This window comes from Sceloporus occidentalis, unplaced genomic scaffold (genome assembly GCF_023333645.1).
Source record: "Sceloporus occidentalis isolate IW3139 unplaced genomic scaffold, rSceOcc1.0.p SCAF_1, whole genome shotgun sequence".
Taxonomy (NCBI): domain Eukaryota; kingdom Metazoa; phylum Chordata; class Lepidosauria; order Squamata; family Phrynosomatidae; genus Sceloporus; species Sceloporus occidentalis.
The window spans coordinates 131,054,726-131,073,849 of NW_028316981.1; the positions used below are offsets into that span (position 1 = coordinate 131,054,726).

At 45.7% G+C, this 19,124-nt stretch overlaps 1 protein-coding gene across 5 annotated transcripts in view; it reads left to right on the plus strand.

Annotated features, from left to right (window-relative positions):
- FBF1 (Fas binding factor 1) overlaps positions 1-19,124 on the plus strand; it is a 47,838-nt gene that overhangs the window by 15,885 nt on the left and 12,829 nt on the right. For 4 of the 5 annotated variants that reach the window (XM_089535786.1, XM_089535814.1, XM_089535805.1 and 1 more), the window contains 10 exons: positions 960-1,093; positions 2,806-2,905; positions 2,991-3,428; positions 3,830-3,907; positions 5,062-5,171; positions 5,779-5,843; positions 6,845-7,000; positions 7,776-7,876; positions 18,055-18,261; positions 18,507-18,614. In XM_089535786.1, the coding sequence (XP_089391912.1) occupies positions 960-1,093; positions 2,806-2,905; positions 2,991-3,428; positions 3,830-3,907; positions 5,062-5,171; positions 5,779-5,843; positions 6,845-7,000; positions 7,776-7,876; positions 18,055-18,261; positions 18,507-18,614 (1,497 nt within the window). The remainder of the gene's footprint in view (positions 1-959; positions 1,094-2,805; positions 2,906-2,990; positions 3,429-3,829; positions 3,908-5,061; positions 5,172-5,778; positions 5,844-6,844; positions 7,001-7,775; positions 7,877-18,054; positions 18,262-18,506; positions 18,615-19,124) is intronic. The other variant, XM_089535795.1, reaches the window with a different exon arrangement.

The following is a 19,124-nucleotide window of genomic DNA, read 5'->3' on the forward strand; positions in this document are numbered from 1 at the left end:
GTTAATTTCAGAAAATAGTAGCTGGAATTTCTGGTTTTTGAACATTTATCATATGGCCTTATTAGCTGGGGATGAGAAGAACTGTGTTCCATCACATCAGAAGAGTGAAGTTTCAAGTTCCAAAAGATTATCTCCAGATGGAGGATTGGATGTTAAAATGGCAAAGACAGTTCTGTCTAAACAAGTGGGACATGCTGCATATACACTGATGAGATCTGAGCAGTAGATGACCTTGGAAAAGACCTTGGGATTGTGATTGATAGTTCAGTGGCAATGTTAGTGCAGTTTGCACTGCTGTGAAAAAGGAAAAATACAAGTTGAATGGTGGACACACAGTTGGCCCTCCATATCCACTGATTCTTTATCCACAGATTCAACTATCCACAGCTAGAATATATATGTATATATATTCTCCAAAAAAATCAAACCTTAATGTTACTATTTTATATAAGAAATACCATTTTACTAATGCCATTGCATTTAATGGGATTTGAGCATCCACGGATTTTGGTATCCATGGGGAAGGGGGGGGGGGGTTCTGGAACTGAACATTTTGCTAGTATCACACTCCATTATACAAATATGTGGTGCAATCATATGCTTAATACTGTGTACAGTTCTACTCACCATTTCACAAAAAAGACATGGTGAAGCTGGAAAAATTTCAAAAACAGGAAACTGAAATGATAAAGGGGTTGAAGTGTTTCCTCTGTGTTTAGCTTAGGGGAAAGAGTAAGAAGAAATGTTCTAAAGATGTGTATCATTACAGCCTAGCACTAAAGAAGGAGGACTGGAATAATAAAACATGTACACATTGTTGGAGTAAAATTGGCCACAGCATTATTTGTTCCAGTTGATGTGTCTTAACGCAACATAGATCCAAGCACTTAATGATCTGTCTGCCAACCAGTGAATCAGTGGGGGAAGTTCATGATATCGATGATATTTCTCATTGGCAGAGAGGAGTCTCGCCCTGCCCGATCCATGCTAGATGAACTGTTGGGACGAGGAACAGCAAAAAAACTCCTGGAAAGACCCAGAACAGGAGAAGAAAAGGAATTCAAACTGGATAAGAAATATCAAAAGCAAGCCGGCAAGTACTATAGATTCATGTATTTCAAACTTCAATTCCCAGCCAAGACAGCTAAAGTGGTTTCAAACTGCAATACAATGAGAATACACTTAAAAGCTCAGAAACCTGAAGGGGAATAACATCAACAGTACAATAAACTGCAGTGATTTCAGAGGACCAGATTATTGCCTTTCCTGCTCCACTTCTTTTAAAGGGATGCCTGATGTGAGTGTTTTACCTTGAGTGGTGCAGCAGGCAAGCACTCAGTCTTTCATTCCTAAACACACTTCTAAAAAAATCACAATATAGTGCATGGCGTTGCCATCATTGCTTTTTACTTTTGCAATGTCAGGGACACTGGTCAGTACATATCTTTGAAACTTATTCAACTAGATTCCACATGGTGATTGCAACAGGTAGTTGAGAGAGGAATTACATTTCCTGATTGACAAAGTAATGAATGCCAATAGAAAATATGGTTGCTCTGTAAGATCTGCTAGATGTGAGCAACAGTCAAATGCTTAGCATATTTATTTCACATTACAGTGATCAGAAAAGACCCTAAGAATACTCTGAGATGGTGTGAAATGGGAATCACCTGACAATGTGGCTTGGGAAAAACACTTCAACATCCTTGTCAAAGTAATGTTTGGGTAGAGTCACAGATGTATAAAAAAGAGACACCAACCAAGCATATGAAATCCTATCTTCTTTTCAAACAGAGACTCTGAAACTTCAAAGTAAGGGCAGAAAGACTTCCCGAGATATTATGTGTATGAGGGAAACGGAGAGATCAGCCATAATTCTAACTACATTCCCAGGTTACAAATCCCAGGATTCCATAGAATGGAGATGGGGATGTTAAAATGATATCAAATTCATGTAATAGTGTTGTGTGAGTACTCACTTTGAGACAAATTGCTGTGGATAAATACGAATGTCTGTCACACGCAGATGTATTTATATAAATCAATAAGTGTTAAAAAAACAAGTACATGTGAAACTTTCTTTTACTGAGTCAAACTGTTAGTCCATTCAGCTCATTACTACTTACACTGACTAGCACTTGTTTTCCAGGGTTTCCATCAGAGATCATTCTCAGTCCTACCTAGAGTTGCTGGAGACAGCACCTGCGATGAAAAGCTGCATGCTGTACTACTAAGCTACACCTTCAAGTTTATCACCTTCATTTTTTAAAGAAATGAGGGGTAGGAAGCTGAAAGTGCATCTCAGTAGCAGAGCACATGTTTTTCATGCAGAAGACCCCAGGTTCAGTCTTTGTCATCTTCATTTCTTTAAGCATTTTGTGTTTTTTGTTTCTTTAAGCATTTTGTCCTTTTGTTTTTTAAAGTGTTGTTTTAAAGGTTTGTGAGCTGCTTTGGGTTCCAACTTGGGAGGAAGATGGGATAAAAATAAAATTAAACAAATTTAATCACTACTTTATGAAAAGACTCATATTTCCAGATGATTGCTTATCATGTACATCCACTATATCTACCTTTTACACTTACATACTTCATCTGAGTTCACTTAGATTTTTTAAAGCAGGGATGAAGAACCAGTGACCCTACAGATCTTATGAGATCCAGCCAACATGGTCAGTTATCAAAGATGATAGGAGCTGGAATCTGTTTATAATAAGAGCCACAGACTCCTTACTTGTTCTGAAGAAAGCAAAGACTTGATAATGCATTTCAGCAGCTTGATAACTCAAATGTGTTGCCCATATGCAGATAAGGAAGACATTCTGGGAGATGAGTTCACCTTTGGAGCCTACCAACCTACTGTGGCATCTGGTTCAGAGGGACGTCAGTCTAGACGACAATCGGTCAGGTAATAAGTATGCTACAAAATACGACATTTTCTCCCACAAGGCTGCCTGTAAAATCTTAGTACCTCTCCTTGCTTGCTCTTTTAGGTTTTCCTCAGAGAACCTCAGTGAAGTGAAATCAGACCAGAGATCCAAACCTTCCACCCCAGCATCTGGCAGCCCTGTACGCAGCAAGACTGGAGCTGATTGGTTGGGACTGAAAGATGAAGATTTTGACTTGCCTCCTCCCTCTCCATTAAAAGAATCCAGCAAAAGCATCATAAGAGGAACCACACCTGATGTGCCACTTGGGTCTTTAGGTGTTGAACATCCAACTCCTACCAACCAGCTCCCTTCTACAACCAAGCCAGCTCCTGAAGCAGTGACAATGAAACCAGAGCCAATTGAAGATGATGGTGACAGCTGGCTGAGCAGTGTCTTGTCTCAGAAGAAATCTCGCATGCAGGACAAAGTGCAGGAAAAGAAACCGAGGCCCTCTAAATCTCAAATACATGGAGAGGAGGTGGATCCCATCACTCTTACCACGTAAGACCAAGGGGGCTCTGTTTCTGCACTTAACAGTTTCCACTTTATGAATAGCATTTGTACTTGCTGTGATTTGCCAGCTTCTTTAAGTTTTCCACATGTATTATATATCTTAATATGTAGATGGTTTGCAAGCATCCAGATTGTAAGACATGAAGAGCATCCCATTAGAGTTGTACACAATTGCAGGCACAGAAACCTTTTTGCTGTCCCTTGAGAGTAATCTTGTAGGCTGATACTGAGTGGAATATTCTGGACTTCCAGGCAATAGTTTTACTTGGATATTATAATGCCTGCAGTTTGAGATCTGTATACGCACTATGAAAGTTTACTTTAAAGGCATCTTTTGTGACTTCTGAATACTATAAATAAAATTAATACACTTCTGTGTTCTTAATTAGTCAGTGTACTACCTCTGCACAGGGACACCAGCAGTCTATTGTTCCCCCGGATAGACCTGCAAGACTACAAGAACCTGGGTAAGACCTCTGTTTCTGGGATTTATTTATTTATTTATTTATTGGATTTATATCCTACCTTTCTTCCAAAATGGGATTCAAGGCAGCTGTGGATTAACCATGGTACAGCACCAGCATGCTAAATTCAATGGGTCTTTGATTTGATCCAGTAGGGCTCTTTAGTTGGCTTCCATATCTGGTGATGATTTGGGAGGAGGAGGGTTGGCATCTTGTCCTTTGTCTCAGGCAGCAAAATGTCTTCAATCAGGCTTGGTCTTCCTGGTAATTGAGATGTTCCTCTGCTCTCTATTGCACAGAAGCATTGAAAGAAAGCAAAAGTTTAGGTGCAATGCTATTTCCATGTTTTCAAAGAGCATCTGAAGGGCAGAAGATGCAGACCATTCTGCTTTACATGGTGATTCAGGCAGAAATCCTAAATGCCTGGTTGGGGGTAAATCCCAGAGAATACACTGGAGCATATTGAATTCCACTGTATGAAACTGGATCACTTATCCTAGAGTGAAATACATGAATTGGCATAGAAATGGAAGCTAACTCAACATACGTAAAAGATGCTTAAAATCAAAAGGAAGGGTCAGAAAACAGCTTATTAGGTTGTTTTTTTCAGTTGTGTAGCCAGTCTATATGGACACAGTTAGGGCTCAAGCTCTAGAGGAAGAAGTTGAACCAACAGAAAATCCAAATCCCAATTCCTATTGAGTGTATGCTAGCAGCAAAAGAAAAATCAAAATCAAATGTGAAGGAAGGAAGCTCCATAGCTAGTGTGCTGACCCAACCCCTTCCATTCAGAGGGCATGTTGGGGAAATGGGAAGGCCCAGCATGCTTTTTTTATTATATGCTGTCTAGGTGTTAGCACAGCTAGAGCACTGACAGCAGAACAGCAAGGGCCAAAAGAGCTTTATGTGCCTGCAACAAAGATCCTTGTAAGGGTAGGTCTTTCAGCCCACAGACCTTCTTCTCTCTGGCTGGAGAGGGAGATGTACTCCATCCTGTGGCCCCAGGGTGATCTCGTCCTTGGGGCCCATGGATTGTTACCTAAATAATTCCCATTATATGCCTGAAGTTGGTGGTCTTAACCAGATTACAGGTTGTTATTTATACATAAGTCTCTCGCTTGGATGTTTATCTAACCATGAATATCTCTTTTTTGAAGGACTTCCACGCCTTGGCTAAAATCTCAGGAACAAACTACTCCTGCTTTTCCATCTGATGTCAGAAAAGGAACTCCTTTTGGAGACTCTAATACAACAGGTGAGATTCAAGGTACATTCCAAAAGTATCTCCATGACTTATTACTTTGGTAGCCTTAGGTAGCTGATATTTACTTACTTTTATAAACCAACTGGCCCTAGTTTTCAAAGGAAGTTGTATATTAATTACTGCCCTCATTACTAAAATAATGAATAGTAGAAACATTTGAAGCTTGGGCTGCCAAGGCAGTATACCAACAGACACTTCCTTGATTATTTGAGAAGATGGTTGGATGCTGGTGCAAAGAGAAAAACAGCTTGTTTTGCTTCCCAATTGTATCTCCATCTCTTTGCTTATTTTCTAGCCCATTTTCCTTAAGGGTTCTGCTATACTCTTTGAATTGAGGCAGATTCTTCTATATCTGGAAATCTATACTTATTTTTGCTCAGTCAGGGATAATCCAAGATATTTTCTTGTCAAAGATTGTGCCTCTTATTTTTCTCTATACTTGTATGGAGAATTTTAGGGCAAAGTATTCTAAATAACTATACTATTATGCCTCTTTTTCACCATGAATATTAACGATGAAATGGCAAAAATAAGAAAGGAGATCTGGTAGTCATGTTTCACTATAAACTCATAAGTCAATGGCTATATCTGATATCCATGTGTATTGCAGTTCCAGCACCTGCAACGTTTTTGCAAGAACATCAAGAAGTCTTTCAGATTCCAGTGCATTCTCAGGTATGTGTGGTGAGATATGTTTAAAATATCAAGGAAGGGAAAAGGGAGGAGTAAATAACTGATTTTTTTTTTTTAAACAAGCACACATGTCTTTTTAGAGGTTCATATAAATGGGGCTTATGAAGTGACTTCTCCTCACTGTGCATGGATTAAAAAAAAACATTAGCCCATGAGGCTGCACAGTCCACTACTACTCAGTGGATCTTGCTTCTGAAGTAGCTATGCATTGCCCAGATATGGCCTTGGTGCACTGTTCCTGTGTTTAGATGCTTCTAATTAGATTTGAATGCAGTCATAACATTTGGAAGGGATCTCAGATATTATGTAGTACAGTGTCCAGCACTTGCAGATTTCCTGATTTAAAATATCCCTGATAGATACTGATTTGTTCTCCCTATGTAAACATCCAGAAAAGGATATTCTGTTGTTCTTGTGTGTATAAACCATGACATATCTGACTCCCATATGGTTCTTTGTAAGGACAAGGTTTGCCAAAAGGGAAAATCTTTTCCTCCTATACTTGTTCATTTGTAGAAAGGAACTTGGAAACAACAAGCTGTTTTGTTATATTTATTTCCCCACTGTATTCGTATAGCTACAATATCCCAAGGTGGCTATCAACACAAATGCAACATTATAATACACCAGTAGACACATGTAAAACATAGAAAAGCTGTAGGGACTGCAACAGATAAGGTCAATACACAGCTATTTGGTGTTAGAGCTCTTGGTCTTCTTCACAATTGGTGCCAAAAACTGCCTTTGTCATATTTGCCAATTAAGTAATAGAGCCATGTTTGTCACAGTATACATTCCATTTTACAGTGGATCTCCCCTGTTCTTTCAATGACAGATCACAACACTTGGTACAGTGTTGAGGACTATTAAGCACTTATCACCTCATTTTTGAATTCAGCTTTGATCTTTCTCAGTCCATGCTCAAGAAGCTAAAAATATGGTTTGTTTATATCTCTTCCTCTCCCTGTCCTATCCTTTCTCAGATGCTGCACTCAGTGCCCCACTCACTGAGCTCACCAAATAACAATGGCTATGAAAAAATATTGGCAGGTGTCCAGCTGCAGTTGCGAGAGAGCTTGGCAGGCTATCAGGCAGAGCTTCTGAGTGCCCAGACTCGCCTCACTGAGCTGGAAGGCCAGGTAAGTTTGCCAAGCTTGTATCTGAAGTTGAAAATGTTGAACTGCTCTTTCTAATTTTTTCATTATGAAAGTATTATTCAGTATGCTGAGAGTGAACCTTATTTGCTAAGCATGTGTCCTCATATAGCATAAGGTGCATCACATAAACACCAGAGAAAAGTATTAGCAAACATTGGGAGTAAGGTACAAAAAGTGTTTAAGGGATCTGCTCACTCTAAAAAGAAAGAACCAAAAAAAAAAAAAAAAAAAAGAATCCACAAGCCCTGTGAGATGTGAGGATGCTCAGAGATGAAATGGAAGTGAGTGAAATATCCTTGAACACTTAAAAGATTTCCTGGTAGACTTGGGAAAGAATCCTGCTTGAAGCCCTGGAGAGCCATTCCTGACAACCAAATACAGGACTAACAATACAAGGGTAGGTGGACGAGCAGTCAGATTTCGTATAAAGCAGCTTTCTGTGTCTCCTGGATGCTTTAGTTATTAATTAAATAATTATTTGTAACTAGCTACTTCCCAGTTTTGTAACTGCTGGAGTACATTTTTCAGAAGTGATTGTCAAATCCTTGGGTCCCTCCTCTAACCTCTGAGTTTCCCTAAATTAAAGCCATGTAGTGAGATTAGCCCTGTTCTGAAGTAAGACCCATTGTAACTCCCTAGTATTATCTGACAGTAATACCTGTAGTTTTTATTACTCACATATGTGGTATATTGCAACTGATTTTTGGCATTTTTTAAAGAAACACTTCATATTGAAATTTTTTAAACATATGTTCAGATAAGGCGGCTGGAGCTGGAGAAGAATCAACAGAAGCTGTTACTAGAGAGTCTGCAACAGCGTCATCAAGATGACTTGGAACTGATTGAGAAAGCTCACAGGTAATGAAAAAACTCATAGGTAATGGTGAAAGAATACACACTTTACGAAGATCTATATCAGGGGTAGGCAACCTTTTTGAGCCAGGGGCCGGGTTGCTGTCCCTCAGACAATTGGGGGGCCGAAGCCAATAAATAAATAAATACATATATATTTTTTAAAAAATTAAATAAATAAATAAACCGGGACAAATGTAGGACAAAATTTTCAAATGGAGGACACTTTTTTTTAAAAAAAAATGGAGGACCCACTAACAAATTTGCTGTTTTTTTTAAAAAAATGTTAATATAAATGCATGTTTCGGAGGCTTCTATAGACACTTGCCCCCCTTGCCTGCCGCTTGCCCCCCATTGCCCGCCTCCTCCTGATAGGCCAAAGGCCCCACACCCTCACGCGAGAGGCCAAAGGCTCCGGCGGCAGGACCGGGCTGGGGCCGGTCTCAAGGCCTTGCTGGGCCGCATCCGGCCCGCGGGCCGCAGGTTGCCTACCCCTGATCTATATACAAGAGATAGTATGAGAATCTTAACCAAAGGCATAATTACCCACAAAGATTTCTGTGGACGCTAGTCCTTCAGGCATCAGTAGCATATTCTCTTGCCTATCCCCAAGTCTTTAAACCCTCACTGGAGTGTGCTGCCAGACATGGGCACATATGGATATGTTTATCTTCCTTGCCAATCATACCCTGTGTGAATAACAGGCAGAGGTATGATTTTCCTAAAATTGTAGTTCTGTCATCAGGCAAATTCACATTCATTTACAAAGAATTTTACAAATACTACAGACTTTCATGTTTTTAGCCTTTGTATTTGTTCCAAGCTTCAAAATAATAATAATAATATTAATTATTATTATTTATATTCCACTTAATCGCAGGGAATGCAAGAGGATTACAGCATTAAAACAAATACAGTTGAAAAGGAATACATTAAAAATAACCAAATCCCTATTTCTCCCCCACAGTTATAAAAACATAAATAACGCAAAAAAAGGATTAAACCAAAGGGACATTAAAAGCAATAATATAAAATAACAATTAAATAAGAGGTTTTGTAGCAGAGTCCAAACAGGATAGAGATGAGGATGGGGAAAAAAGAGAAGAAAAGGGTAGGGAGGGGGAGGCAGGTAAGCAGGGCTGGTCTAGTCTGGAAAGGCCTGCCGGAAGAGAACCATCTTAATAGCCTTCTTATAGAATCATAGAGTTGGAAGAGACCGCAAGGGCCATCCAGTCCAACCCCCTGCCATGCAGGAAATCCAGATCAAAGAAGGTTTCCAAGGTGGTAATCTGACGGATCTCGTCTGGCAGGCCGTTCCAGAGTCTGGGTGCAGCAGCTGAGAATGAATGCTGGGTCACTGCAGAGAGTCTAGTCCTTTTCAGTTGAAGCAGATTCTTCCCGGCAGAGTGAAGAGTGTGGGGAGGACAATATGGGAGAAGACGTTTCCACAAGAAGTCAGGACCTGAGCCATGTAGGGCTTTAAAGGTTAAAACCAACACTTTATATCTTGCCTGGAAGTTAATAGGCAGCCAGTGAAGCAATTTGAAAACTGGTGAGATATGGGCAGATCTAGATGTGCCAGTAACCAGCCTAGCTGCCATATTCTGTACCAATTGAAGTTTCCGAACTTGACACAATGTAGAGTGCATTTCAAAAGTCGAGTTGAGAGGTTACCAGTGCATGTACAACTGTTTCAAGGTCTTTCCATTCCAGGAAGAAGCTCAGTTGGTGTACCAGCCGAACCTGATAATAGGTCTTCCTGACTGTCGCATCCACCTGAGCTGTCAGATGGAGAGACAAGTCCAGGAGCACCCCCAAAATGAATGTTTGTGTGTTTCACAGAAATAGGAAGCTTTTTATTTATAATTATTATTATTAAACTTTGTTTGTGAAGCACTGTTTATGTACATAGCGCTGTACAAAAATCAATAAAATTAAAGAACATATAAAAAAGACTGCCCATGGCATACAATCTAAAGATAATAACAAATAGATAAAACAATAGATAATATTATAAAATAGAATTGAATAAAAAGAAAGCAAGTTAAAAACATCAAATATTAAATCAAGTATCAGACAACCAGGTAACAATCACAGAGTCCCTAGGAACACTTCCCTAAACAATATGGTCTTTAACTCAGTTTTAAAACTGATTAGGGAAGTGATGAGCCATGCTTGTGGGGGAAGGAGGTTCCAGGAGTGAGGGGCAGCAAGTGAGAAGGGACGAATCCGGGACGGGGCAGTGGAAATCCTAGGCTGGGACAGGAGACCTTGACTACCAGACTGGGGGGGGGGGGGCATGAATGGGGATATAAGGAGAAAGAAGTTCAGCTAAATAAGGAGGGGCCAGCCCATGCAGGGCTTTAAAAGTCAGCAACAGAAGTTTGTACTGAATGCGGAAGAGGAAAGGGAGCCAGTGAAGGGATGACAGTAGAGGAGAAACATGGTCAAAACGGCGAGCGAGTGAAATAATACGTGTTTTGTCCCAAGAGCGATGCTATGGACTTTGGGTGTAGTAAGGTCTCTGGCTCTCGGGAACACAGCCAGAACAAAAGACTTGTCCACAAATTTCTTACGTTTCCAAAAGCTTTACTGGTTATAACACAAAAAACACAAAATTGATTTCTTCTTTTTCAATAGTCCTTTCTAAATACCTTGCTCTCTTCTTGGTGGATTCTATCTTTCTTCTTCTCAGGACTATCTTTCTTCCTTTGTGGACTTATCTTTTTTTCAAAGGAAAATACTCTCTCCAGGTCTGACTTGGCTGAAATCTTACTACACACTGAAAATAACTAGAGGGAGACAGTAAGAGACCCTGGGATTTCCCACAATCCTTGCCTTTCTTAAAGCTGTATATCTCTATTTTCCCTTCTAAACATACATAAAAAAGCTAATATAATCTCAACTAAATATATGTCTCAAGAGCATCAAAGATGCTCTGGAGGCATGACAATACGTGCAGCTGAATGCTGGACAAAAATTAATGGGCGGAGGTGAGAGAGAGGAAGCCCTACCAGGAGAAGGTTACAGTAATCTAGTCGTGAGACCACTAGGACATGGTCCAGAGTCTTTGCAGTATAAGTCGAGAGATTTTGGCAATGTTATAAAGAAATCTATAAAAACATGTCTGGAAAAGACAAATGGGACATAAAGATATATGGACCATATGGTTGTATGGATCACTAAAAGATGACTTGAGAGAAAACATGATAAAAGAAGTTTGCAGAACTATCTGCACAGGAAAGAGAATGTGGATTGGAAGCCACATGAAGACCTGGAAGCAATGTAGATCACAAATATTATCCGCAGAGCACTGTAAGTTCCACAAGCCACAATTCCCATCAGGCAGGTTTTATGATCTATCACAAGGGCTGTTTTTTTCTTTATTGTCTTAATTGACAATTGAGAATCATACGCTTGACTGTTGCAAAAAACAATGTTTTGCAGTTATTTTCCAGGTACAGTAAGTCGGTATTCGGATAAGGGCATATGTTTATCAAGATGCCCTCAGTTGTAGTTTTCTTCTTCGTGGTCTCTGCGAATCATACAAATGGGTTTCACTGCGCCTGCGCAGTGCTGTTCGGAAACTTCTGGAATCACTAGGCAAAGTTCACTTTGCAACATATAGAAACTTTTTGGCGGTAACCCCGCCCACCCGTTATAAGGCCCCTGCCTTCCCGCTCTTTCCCCAGTTCCTTTTTTCCGCCACGCTAGCTGCTTCAGGGAACTTCGCTCGCTCTTTAGCTTGATTGGAATCACTGTGTTTTTGACCATTCGTTGTCTCCCACCCCTGATAACTTCGGACTCTCAGCTTGTTGACCTCGATTTTGGACTTTCCCTCCGCTTTTGTTTCTTCGGAAAGGTCTCCAGCACCTTTCAAAGTGTGACGTTGCAGAGACAAGGTGCATCCGGGAAAACGATCCGAGGACTTGCCCACTCTGCAAGCCCAAGACCCAGGGGGGGGGCCCTCTCTTCATCGTCAGCTCCCTCGGCTACGCCGCCTGCTTCTTCTTCCCGGGCCAGCGTGTCCAGCGTGGTGTCTGCCCACCAGTGGCTGAATCGTCCACCACCGCCGATGTGGCCAGTGGTTCATTCAGACCCAGTGCCACCAACGAACCCTCCGAGCGCCCCCACAAAACGTCGGAGACTGAAGGTTTCGAGCCCAGGACAGAGTCCAGGAGGAGGGCATCCCCGGAGGGCTCGCGCTCGAAGGATCGAGCGGATGTGGCCCGTGGTTCATTCAAACCCAGTGCCACCAACAAACCCTCCAAGCGCCCCCACATAACGTCGGGGACTGAGGGTTCCGAGCCCAAGACGGAGTCCGGGAGGAAGGCGTCCCCGGAGGGCTCGCGCTCGAAGGATCGAGCGGATGTGGCCCGTGGTTCATTCAAACCCAGTGCCACCAACAAACCCTCCAAGCGCCCCCACATAACGTCGGGGACTGAGGGTTCCGAGCCCAGGACGGAGTCCGGGAGGAAGGCACCCCCGGAGGGCTCGCGCTCGAAGGATTGAGCGGATGTGGCCCGTGGTTCATTCAAACCCAGTGCCACCAACAAACCCTCCAAGTGCCCCACATACGTCAGGGACCGAGGGTTCTGAGCCCAGGATGGAGCCCCGGACAAAGGCGTCCTCGGAGGGCTCGCGCTCGAAGGATCGAGCTGGTGTGGCCCATGGTTCTTTCGAACCCAGCGCCACCAAAGGACCCTCCAAGTGCCCCCACATAACGCCGGGGACTGAGGGTTTCGAGCCCAAGGCCAAGTCCGGGATGAAGGCATCCTCGGAGGCTTCGTGCTCGAAGGAACGAGCGGATGCGGAGGCCCTGGCCGTGCCGGACCCAAGGCCAAGTCCGGGATGAAGGCATCCTCGGAGGCTTCGTGCTCGAAGGAACGAGCGGATGCGGAGGCCCTGGCCGTCCCGGACCCAAGGCCAAGTCCGGGATGAAGGCATCCTTGGAGGCTTTGTGCTCGAAGGAACGAGCGGATGCGGGGGCCCTGGCCGTGCCGGTCCCATCCTCCAAGGCATCGTCGAAGGCATCATCGAAGGCATCCTGACACGCCTCCAAGCCGCCTAAGACGGGGGCACCCTGGGTGCCGTCAATGAACGCCGCACCGGAGGACGGGTGCAAGGCGACCAAGCCTCAGCCTTCAGGGATCATTGTCCTGTCAGACCTGCCGGGCAATCCCTCCCCCCCCCCTCCCCGGGGAGCGGGGCAAGATGCCGGGATCCTCTAGGAAGAGGCACTCTGAGGGGGCTTTGGACGACTCTATGCCCAAGGGGCCCGAATCCACCCGGTGCCAGGTGAGTCAGTGGCGTCCTCCAAGGGCGAGGAGCGCGCTTCGCACAAGACGCGCTCTCCAGCCAAGGACTCCGACTCCGGTTTCTTCTCGCCCGAGGCAGTTGCCGACATCGTATGCGGTTTCCACAATCGACTCCCCGCTGCCTTCGACTGTGGCATTTGTCCGCGTCAATGCGGAGATGGCCAGACCTCCATGGAGGGCGTCCTTCCCTCTGACCGTTCACTCAGGCGAGGATGAACCGTCTGATGAGGATCCTTCAGAAGATTCACGAGGCTGAATCTCCGTCTTATGGCCCCTGACAGAGGGAAGCCCCCGGTGTCGCATGCGAGGGCTTCAACATCCGGGCCGTAGCGGCCCGCTCTGGAATCGGCAGCTTTCAGCTTCCGACGCGTCCCCCACGCGAGTCCAGGTGCCGGATCTCCCACTGGCATCAGACACCGCCTCTGAGCCAGAAATCTTGTCATGTTCGGAGGGCCCATCAGACGATGAGGCCTCCATCCAGGCTTCTCCTCAGAGGTTGCATCACCTCGAGCCTTCTTTTCCCACCGGTGATGGCCGCTCTCTCAACTAACACATCATCAGGATGCCAAGGTCCCTGGACATTGGGCTTTTCCTCCCCGAAGAGAAAGCTCACGACCCAGTCGAACACAGGGTGCACGGCCGTGTACCGTCCCCGCCATCCATCCCGCTGCTGCCATCCCTGGAGACCTTCGTCAGGCGGCCCTGAGAGGTGCCGGCCTCCTTGGTGAGATCGTCCCGCAGGATTGAATCCCTGTACCAGTTCTCTCCATCCAGCGGTTTCTGGTTGACCGGCCACCCCAAACAAAATTCGGCGATAGTCGAAGGGACACAGCAGACCTTCAGATGGCTCTGTGCCGACATGCATGGCTGCATTGATCTGACCTGAACCCAACGTCAGAACAGTTATTGAGGACATGCCACTTCACGGCTCTGGTCTCTGTCACGCTGAGACCGACGAGCTCCTGAACCGCAATTTCAGGATGAAGGCAGCGGCCAAGAACCACGGGATGTCGTCGGCCTCCATCTTGCCCGGCCGGAAGAGACAGCGACCGTGGCAGCCCCAAGGTCGGTCGCATCGGTCTTTCCAGCAAGACCGATAGTCTCAGCAGCAGGACTCCCAGAGGTAGTGTTACCCCTCTCAGTCTTCCTCCCCCCTCTGGCCGTCACACACCCCCCCCGGTATCGGAAGTCCCGCCATCAGGATACCGACCGGGTGAAGAAGAGAACCCGAGGGGTTCCTCCGCACTTCGTCTCCCTCCCCTCCGGTTCTCGGACATCTTGAGGCTTTCCCACTACCGCCGGTTCCGGATGGTAACCTTGGCCTCTATTCGGCCTCTACTCCACCAGGGCCGGTGGTTCGCGATGTTCGACCTGGGGGAAGCCCACTTCCACATCGGAAGTCGAGAGTCCCACTGGAGATCCCTCGCCTTCGCCGTCGGCTTCACCGCGTGCCACTGCCACGGCCCCGAGGGCCCTCACAAAGTGCATGGCTCCAGTGGTGATATACCTCCATCAGAGGGGTTACAGAGTCTTTCATATCTCGGCGACTGTTGTTGCCGCCAACTCACAGTGGGATTACCAGGAGACAGTCCCATTCGCCTTGCACCCTGGGTGCCCCTCGGCCTGATTGCCTCCGAGGAAAAGCCACTACACACCAGCCAGGCAGGCTAAGTTCATCGGGGCCATCCCCGACTCCGAAGGATGCTCCGCCTTTCCCCCTCCGGACCCTTTCAGGCTTTGGCAGCTTCACTAAGCCTTGCATCTCCCACAGAAAGGTGAGATGTCCGGGTAGCCCTAGGCCACATGGCGTTGACAATGTTCGTGACGCTGTGGGCAAGGCTTCGCCTCCGCCCCCTTCAGGCCTGTTCCTGTCGGTCCCCTCAGTCTTCAGACTGATAGAGGACTCCCCGACCAGGTATCTCACGGTACTGAGGCCAACGGCCGCTTCTCTGAGATGGTTGTTGGCTTGCTTCAACGTCTCCATCAAAATGCCCTTCCAGCAACCCCAGCCTCAACTGACTTTGACAACAGATGTTCCCCTGGAAGGCTGGGGCGCCCACCTGCTCGACCTTCTTGTCAAGGACAAGTGGTCCGCCCGGGACAAACGTTTCCACATCAACACGTTGGAAATGCTGGAAGCCGACAAGGCGTTGAGGTCATTCAAATCCGCTGTCGCGGACAAGGTGGTCCTCCTGAGAACAGACAGCACCACTGTGATGTATTACATCAACAAGCAGGGAGACTCCAGATCCAGGACCCTGCTCGAGTTCATTCTGCGCGTCTGGAGCTGGTTCATCCAGAGACAGACGCTCCTCTACGCAATTCACCTGCCAGGAGACGACAGTGACCTGGCGGATTGCCTAACCAGATCTCCTCCGGTGCCGCGAGTAGAGGCTCCATCTGGAGATGGTCAGCGACCTGTTCGACCGGTGGGGGACCCCCCAAGTCGATTTCTTCGCGACCGAATGGAACAGCCACTGTCCCCAGTTCTGCTCCAGGAGGCGAATGGACGGATCCCTCGGAGCCGCGTTCGCCTTCCTTTGGATGGGAGAGCTGCTCTACGCATTTCCTCCCTTCCCGCTCATCATCAGGGTGGTGTCCAAGATGACAACGGACCAATCGGATGTGATCCTGATCGCTCCGTGGTAACCGTGGCAGCTCTGGTTCGCGTCTCTTCTCCACCTCCAAGAGATGCTCCCTCCGCCTCGACTTCCGTCTGGACCTGCCGTCGATCCAGGACGGCCAGATCCTCCACCCAGACATCGAGAGCCTGCCGCTGGTGGTCTGGAGAATCCAGCCCTAGCCTCACTGCCTGATGCGGTGAGGACTGTGACCCTGCCTATGCAGAAACCATACACCCTGCGGTCCTATGCCATTAAGTGGAAGAGGCTTAACCTCTTCCTTGTAGAGGTTCCTTAGGAGATGTGCCAACCTGCACCCCCTTGGGTCGGTACTGCTACCAGCTGGAAGCCTGGAGGCGGTGCTGTCCGCTCTTCAATCCAAGCCTTTTGAACCGATGGCCATGATGGACTTGAGATTGTTGACTTGGAAGACTGCCTTCCTTGGGGTCATCACCTCCGCCCGCTGTGCGGGCGACCTCTGTGCCTTGCGGAGGGACCAGCCCTTCCTTAAGTCTACTAGGATTAGGTGGTCGTCCGGTCAGGCATTACTTTCTTGCCCAAAGTACTGCCTGCTTCCCACATGGGCCAAGACATTGTGTTGCCTACTCCGGCGTCCAGCCCGACTTTGGACGCAGAGTGAAGCCTACACTCTCTTGGTGCCAGGAAGGCGACGGTTTTCACTTGGACATAACCGCTGCCTCCAGTCGGTCCGAGAGATCCTCTCTGTGCTACTTGGAACCAATGAAGAAGTTGCCTGTGTCCGCGCAGAGTTTTTTCCAATGGGTGGCTGGTACCATCCACCTCTGCTATGACCTGTTGGGTAACCACTCCCTGACAGGGCTCGGTCACACTCCACAAGGGCAGTGTCACAATCCTCAGCATCCCTGTCGGGGATTCCCTTAGAGGATGTCTGCAAGACTGTTGTCTGGTCCCAGCCTCTGACTTTCATAAGGCATTACAGGCTGGACACCAGGGCCATCCTAGACGCAGCTTTCGGGAGGGCTGTGTTGTTCTCAGGGTTGCATTGATTGCACCACTGATGATGTTTCTTTACAAGATCATGTAAATTATGCCACTGTTTTTACATTCCTGTTGAATGTTAGTTTGCACAAATTGCCATGGGATTGGTCTTGCATGACCTTACGTTCCCTTCTCAGGTTCTGCACTGTTGTAGCTGTGTTGAGGTGTTTGTGCACAAACAAAGACTGACTCTTTTATGGTTCAAGGTTTTTACTGTGTCAATAATATACCTTGGTTACCATAGCTTTGGTTTCAGGACACTCCCTCCGCCGCGTACCTAAGCTTGTCAGTCTAAACCCATTTGTATGATTCGCAGAGACCACGAAGAAGAAGGACAGGTTGCTTACCTGTAACGGTATTTCTTCGAGTGGTCATCTGCGAATACATACAAATCCCACCCGTCCATCCCCTCAGTGTCCTGCTCTTATTGGCTCTTTCCATCGCCTGCTTGGCGGAAAAATTGCGGAACTGGGGAAAGAGCGGGAAGGCAGGGGCCTTATAACGGGTGGGCGGGGTTACCGCCAAAAAGTTTCTATATGTTGCAAAGTGAACTTTGCCTAGTGATTCCAGAAGTTTCCGAACAGCACTGCGCAGGCGCAGTGAAACCCATTTGTATGTATTCGCAGATGACCACTCGAAGAAATACCGTTACAGGTAAGCAACCTGTCCTTATCCAGCTCCTGGCTAAGATTACATTAACAGCTTCTCCAGCCCTAACAATACCTTTGGAGGGCTTGTCTTTATGTAGCTGAGAATGATCAGGAACAGTTCGTTCAAGCCTGCTTGGTGGCTGGGGAAGAGCAAGGACACAGAATTTTTGCTATCATAATGACTGTGTGGTTATCAGCCTTTAGTCCTCCAGGTGTTATTTTTTTCCCATTCCCAATGGTCAGGTATTCTGAAAGTTGAAGTTGAAAATATTTGGAGGACCAGAAGTTGAGAACTTCTTTCATGAAAGATTAAAAACTTACAGCATAAAAGACAACAGCAGATGAAATGCAACCTCAAAAAGAAGTAATGTAAGTTCATTGATAGTAATCAAAAACAGGGAAGGCAGAGAGACCCAAAGAGCTCTATTTCCAAAGTCTAAGCCATTAGTTAGACCCTGAAATGATCTATTTAATTATTTGTTCTAATAGTATATATAGTCCTAATTGCATTAATGTTTTGAATTCTTTTTTTCAACCACAACACTGGGATCCATTTGGGCTTTTGCTGAGGATAGGAACCGCATGAAGGTGATTGAGGATTCATCCCACCAGCGTGAGGAGCGTCTCCGGCAAGAGAACCAAGAGTTAGCGCAGCAATATTTGTCTCACTGCCAGACTGCAGAGCAGGTCAAATCAGAGCTGCTAGCCCAGCATCAGCGCCGACTCACAGAGATGGAGCAAGAGAAGGCCAAGGAGATCGATAGGCTACAGGAATTGCAGAGGTACGCAAAGGATGTTGAGGTGCATGTGGAAACAATTGCACCTTAGATGGTGGTGCTTTTCGGGAATACAAGTCAGAAATGCTGGTCCATTTCTTTTGCCAAATGCTGGCATTTTAATCCTTCAAAATGTGGCTAAGCTTTCTGTGTGAATCCAAGGTGTCTATGTATACATACTCAAGCACCCTGCTCTGTTTTATTCCATTTTCTGTATACGGATGTGTATTTTCCCCCATTTTGATACTTAGGATGTCCATTCTGGAAATGCGCAAAGACCACGAAGAACAACTACAACGGCTGAAGCAACTGAAGTCTCAGGAAATTGATGCAGTGACCAGTGCTACCTCCTACACCAGGTAACATCTGCGTTGATTTGTGATTCCAAGGAAGCAGAATAAAGAATAGTCAACACAAGTAAAAATAATGAGTACATTAGGAGAAAATGAACGATTGTGTCTAGTTTGCAGTAGACATCTGGTAAGTTAAGTCAAGTTAATGTCTGCTGGAAATTTTTGAAACAGTGTTTAGCAGACGTTGCTAGCAGGAAATTCAGTTAAATGTCACAAGCCAGAGAGATCAAAGACATAGTCATGTAGCCCGAAAAACTCACAAAAAACTATAGTCATGTTAGTGTGGAATATCGGCATGCAAAAGGATCTGGTAGCACTATTAACTGAGTGAAAGACAGTGTAGCATAAATTTTCGTAGATGTGGTCTATTCCCTCAGATACATCTGAGGAAGTAAACTAAGGCTGTGAAAGCTTGTGCTACAACTTCTTTTACTCAGCCTTAAAGTTGCTACAAGATACCTTTGCATATTGATAGTCAGAGTTGTTAGGCATATGAGGGTTTCTGGATACATATGA